Source organism: Centruroides sculpturatus, unplaced genomic scaffold (assembly GCF_000671375.1).
Source record: "Centruroides sculpturatus isolate CEXI.00-Female unplaced genomic scaffold, Cexi_2.0 scaffold180, whole genome shotgun sequence".
NCBI lineage: Eukaryota > Metazoa > Arthropoda > Arachnida > Scorpiones > Buthidae > Centruroides > Centruroides sculpturatus.
In genome coordinates, this window is record NW_019384918.1 from 426,618 (window position 1) to 432,254 (window position 5,637).

At 24.9% G+C, this 5,637-nt stretch overlaps 1 protein-coding gene across 3 annotated transcripts in view; it reads left to right on the top strand.

Annotated features, from left to right (window-relative positions):
* Positions 1-140: 140 nt before the first annotated feature.
* LOC111631825 (uridine-cytidine kinase-like 1) overlaps positions 141-5,637 on the top strand; it is a 35,007-nt gene continuing 29,510 nt past the window's right edge. The window contains exon 1 of one of the 3 annotated variants that reach the window (XM_023376139.1): positions 141-388. In XM_023376139.1, the coding sequence (XP_023231907.1) occupies positions 315-388 (74 nt within the window). In that variant the 5' untranslated portion in view covers positions 141-314. Of the gene's footprint in view, positions 389-514; positions 737-2,433; positions 2,524-5,637 lie in introns of those variants that run through there. The other 2 variants (XM_023376141.1, XM_023376140.1) reach the window with 2 other exon arrangements.

Genomic DNA, 5,637 nt, shown 5'->3' on the forward strand with positions numbered 1-5,637 from the left:
TATATAAAATTATTAATTTAATTAATAAACTAAAAATTAAATTATGTTCGAGATAATTCAAAACGTTTAAAATTTAAAAAATAATAATTTAATTTTTGTTAGTTGTTAGCGACTTTAATCACTAGATGACGCTATAAATATTTTGAAAGGAATGTGCACGCTTTCTTCGTCACGTGTCAAGGTAGATTAGTGTTAAAAAAATAATAATGAATAAATAAATAAATAAAGAGAAAATCGGAATGTGTTGCTACGACAACAGTAAAAACATAAACATTCTATAACAAAGTCGTTATGTTGTTATAAATACAATTAACATGCCACCCATCGTTCAGAGCGAGGAAGAGTCGACAACAAACAATAAGTGCAGGACAGTTGCACATGGAGAAAGGTATGACAATGTAAAATTCAAATTTTAACCGAAAAGAGTAAAAAGTGATATCATTTAACATAATTCAGTTGATTTTTAATTCATTTTTATATATTACTCCCAAATACACAATATAATAATAATATTTATGACCTTGACATACGAACAACGTTGGATTACAGTATTTAGATTTAGGGAGGAAAGAAAAATGTTTTAATGGTTTCTTTCTATTCATTGAAGTTTAATAAGGAAACAAGAATATTTTAACAGTTCTATTGTCTTTTAAATGAGATAAATTCGTATATATTCAATAACTTAACGCCATATTTTACACACGTTAAAAGTTGGAAAATCTTAATAATAAAATAGGTGAGTTAACAGTTTCTTTCCTTCATTTTAATGTTAAAATATGTCTGATGTGACCGTTGACATATTTTCGGTTAATAATTATTTTTAAAAAATATTTTTTCCATGCCAATAGTTTCCATATTCGTTATATGTATACAAAGCGTTAAATATAAATAATTAGTTTTAATGATGTTAAAACTAATGATAAACCACGCATGCTACGTGGGAGATTGTAAATTGCCTTTGCTATACATTTCTTTTTTTACGTTAAATAGTTGCGTATGAGTTAAGAATTGAGTTTCCCTTAAAAAATGGTGAGTGTAAATAATTTAAAATATACTAAAAGTCCATTATATGAACTTTAATCATCATTAAAGTATTTTAAATGATAAATTGTTGTACTTAAAAGCATTAATTGGTAATAAATTTTAAACGTAAATCTTGCTGTAGATTAATATTAAGCATGCAAATTTGATAGAAGCTGCTTTTAAATAATTAGATTATTCAGTTTTATATTTATATATTGTCAAAGACTACTTATGAATTTGAACAGAATTCAAAAAGTTTTTTAAAAATAAATTTATAGATTCAAATTTGAATCATCTGACTTTCATATCTAACAATATTTTGATAATTTAATCTGTATATATGTATATGCTTTAATGTATTATAAAATAAATAAGAAAGATGAATAATGCTATAGAATTACAATGGTTAAACAAATAATTAGTACTTGAAACATTTCGTTGTATTAAACTGTTTGTTTTTGTTTGTATCCTGTTTGAAGGTATTAGCATGAATAATAATTATAATTGTTTTTTAAATTAATTTAAAAAATTAATTTAATCATCTATAAAATATTTTGATTCAGATAAATTACTTATTTTTTTCTATTCTGGAATATCATTTTTACCTGAAATAATCTTAAAATAGATTTAAAAATCTTATTATTTTTTAATTGTTTTATGCAACAATTCGCTATTTTCTAAGAAACTATTAAACTCAATTATTATATTTTGGAATTTTTGGAAAAAAAATCAAACAGTGATTTTGATTTCTTTTGTAATTGATTTTTTTCAAAAATTTTATCCAAAAAATATCAAGTTTTTGGAGTTATCCACTGATTTAAAATAATTAAAAATTTATTTTTTCAGTATTTTATTATTTTAATATTAAATCATTTTAATTTTCATTGAGTTTTTGGAAATTAATTGAATGTTTTTTTTTCTTTTGATAAAGTCAGCATTTTAAATGAAAAAAATGCTGGAAATTCTAAAAAAATTTATCATTTTCAGTACTTTAATGCGTTGTTTTGTGATTGAGTTTTAAAGTAAGAGAATATTTCACCTAGTTTCGCAATGTAATGTTGTAAAATATAAGCTGACTCATTGTTGAGATATGAATTCTTTTTTTTTTAAGGAAAAATATCTTATTTAAGTCAAAGAATGATAATACATCATAAAAATTTAATAATTTTCGAATAATTTTTTTCTATTTAGCAAAATTACAATGTAAACAAACTCGTAACGCCGATGCGATTCGGTGATATATATTCATTTCGGGAAGAATGGAACTCGAAAAACTGGTGTTTCTCGCATCCTTGACCTAGCTAAAGTTTACCTCCGGGCTAGAAATTATAATAAATCTTATCGGAATAAATAATCTAAGAGAAATTTCAATCAAAAGAAAATTAATTAATTAATTATTTAAAAAAAGACAATTAATTAATTGTAACCCGCCAGGCGGTGCTGGTAGGCAATGGCGGATCGTTTCTGTTTTGATCCACCGAGTTCGGCCAGCTCGGACAGGTAAATAAAAGGAAAATAAAAAAATAAAAATTTATAAATAGGGATAAGAAAAGTTTATGGACGATTGGAATTCGTAATATTTGTTTTGGATATAAAATTGTTGCGTCTAGCGCCATTTTTTTAAATGTTGATTTAAAACTATCGTTTGGTTACGTTTTTAAAATCCGTTTCGATCGATGTCTATGAATTTATTAAAAAAATTTTTCTTAAAGTAAGAAGAATTTTAGGGATTAAGAATGTTTTTTATAATTAGATTTTTGGGAAATTATAGATAATAATTTTAAAAATTATCTTGTTACGACGAAAGTGTAAATAACGAGGCATTTAAAAATGGTTGCGTAATTAGATCATTTATTTTTTATTTTATTTTTTAAAAGAAATTTTGGATTGCTAACACACAAATTGGGTTAAAATTAAAATATTACGCTTAAAGAATTAATTAATTCTATATTATTAATTTTTTTTTATTGTAAAATTTTGGGAATTTTCCTAACTTAAATTTTTAATTCTTTTTCCTAAAATTTAAAAAGTAATGACATGAAATATTGTTATAAATGTGTTTAAAATAGGATTTGGAGTAATCGCACGAGTGGTGTTTAGGGAAAATGTTGTCGACTTCTGTACCATGCATCAATTTAACTGGAGAAAATTTATAGTCTGCTTGGTTTTTTTGTGTGTTCAATGTGGAAATGTGTGTTAAATGGTGTGTAATATTTGTGCTTGTTGTATCCTGTGCAATGAGTGTGTATGCAAGAAAAATCTTAAGTACTTGCATTGAACAGTTTCGTCTGGTTTAGATTGTTTCAAATCAAAAGTTTTTTCCCCATATTATTTCATCATTACATCAATAGATCTGTATATGCACTGTGTATATATATAATAAACATGTGGAAATTGACTCCTCTTTTTGACTCCTCTTTGTTAGTTAATGAGCAAGAAAGGGGGGAGATTGAGGAATTGTTTTGACCTTTCAAAAATTAAACATCTGCACATACACTGATGTAATTTCTGTAATATATAACTGACATAACATACTTGTATATATTACTACAAGTATATAAATGTATAGATAAATACATACCACAAAGCATGAGTATTTTTTCCTCTTAAACATATAGTATAAGTATATAGCAGAAAAAAATTAATTAATTTAAAAATTACTAAATATTTTTTTAAAAAGTTTAAATATTTAAAAAAGTTATTTAAATTTATATAATTAATTTTTTCAAATTATAAGATTGCCATAAATTCAGTTTGTCTATATTGTTTTGTTTAATCACTTACTGTCTCAAAAATTTAAATAAGTACTTTTAACAAGATAGAATGGAATAACTACAAAATATTACTTCAAATTGGAATTTTACATAATCTTTATTGCTACTATATACTTGAAACACACTGTTTTAAATAAGCTTAAACCATATCTAATTACTTGTGTGGTATATTGAAATAATTCATTATAATTTGCTGTTTAAATATATTAAATAATTTGATACAAACTACCATCTTATTGAGAGCTGATTTAAACTAACTGTTATGACCATTTATGTGGAAAAAGAAAATAGTTGGTATATATCTTACTCAGTTGACAATAATAATTGAATTTATTATTTTTAATCATCCTGTGTAGTCTTTTCAAGAAGTTATAATTAATAATGAAATAATCTAGCTGATACAAGTGTTTATTTTTAATAAAAATATCGGGTTGCAAATAAGTCATGCAAGATTTTGATGATGGTTACATTTTTAAGTTTAACTTAAGATTGTGTTTATAACAACTGATTTGTGTAAATAGGTCAAATTGTACATGTTCTGAAGTATTATTTGTACACAAAATTAGTCAGTCCTTAAATTAGAAAAGGAGTTGTTTTTATCATAAAAGCTACAGAAAATCTGAAATAATTTTTTTTTACAATAAAATATTTTTTAACTTTTGTACTTCATGTTTATATATAATAATTTTTGCACTGTGAAAGATGTCTTATGAATATCATGGAGCTTGTAAATGTTTAATTTTTTTCAAAGCATTGATCATAAATGTTCAGATACCATTTTGAATAAATGTTGATTTGTGAGAATTTTTTGTACTTAATGTATTAATATAAAATTTAATTATATATCTTGCATTAATAGAAAGTAAATAAAGTTTTAAATTCAAATTTTAAAATATCCTGTTTATTTCTTATTTTTTTGTTCAATATACTATTTAATGTTTCATAACAAAGGTTAAAATAATGTGTCACATAAACTGATTATGACTGCTTTAATTAAATATTCTCAAACCTTTACCAGCAAAAATTATTTATCTAACATTGTCAAGATAATCTAAGCACCATCATCAAGATACATTATATGTTTGTTTTATCTTGTTTGTACAGTAGTGTCTCAAACTCAGCCTAATGTGGACCGAAGGGTGGCCAAGTTTGTGAAAATGCCAGGTTATCAGGAATGGGGTTAAAAAAAATAAGTATGAGTGTTTCCTCAGAAAATACTGTACTTGTATGTATTGTTTACTTGAGAATACAGCAGAGAATAAACTGCCCAAATACCCTTAAACAAAGGAAAAGTACGTCCTTTATGAAGGCATAGAGCCTTTACTACATGAAAATGAAAATTAATGAATACACTGTGTACAGTAATTTACCTGATAAGACAGACCTCAGAAAAATACTTTGAGGCATAAAGCTGTCTATAATGAAAATTAATTAAGGATTTTTTTGCCCTGCCAGGGTGTGGCCGAGTTTTCCAGACTGCCGGGTTGTTGAGTGCAGAGTTTTTGAGACTCTACTGTATTTTAATTTGTTCACATTTAATAATCCACGAAAACCTTTCTGTACAAGTGTTATGTTCTTAACTACTCCACAAATGCTTTCGACCTCCACTGAGGTCTGCTTCAAATGATGACTGACTGTGTTTCTATTTTACAAGATTTTGCCAATATCCTGATATGTTTTGTTCTATCTACTAATTTGGGTATTCTTTTCAAATTCAAATCTTATGTTCTATACAATGTATCCTGAGATGTTGCTTAGACAGCTGAAAATATTAAATAATTAAACAATAATTTTTGCTAGTAAAGATTAATAAAGTAAAAATAAAATAATAATAATATTA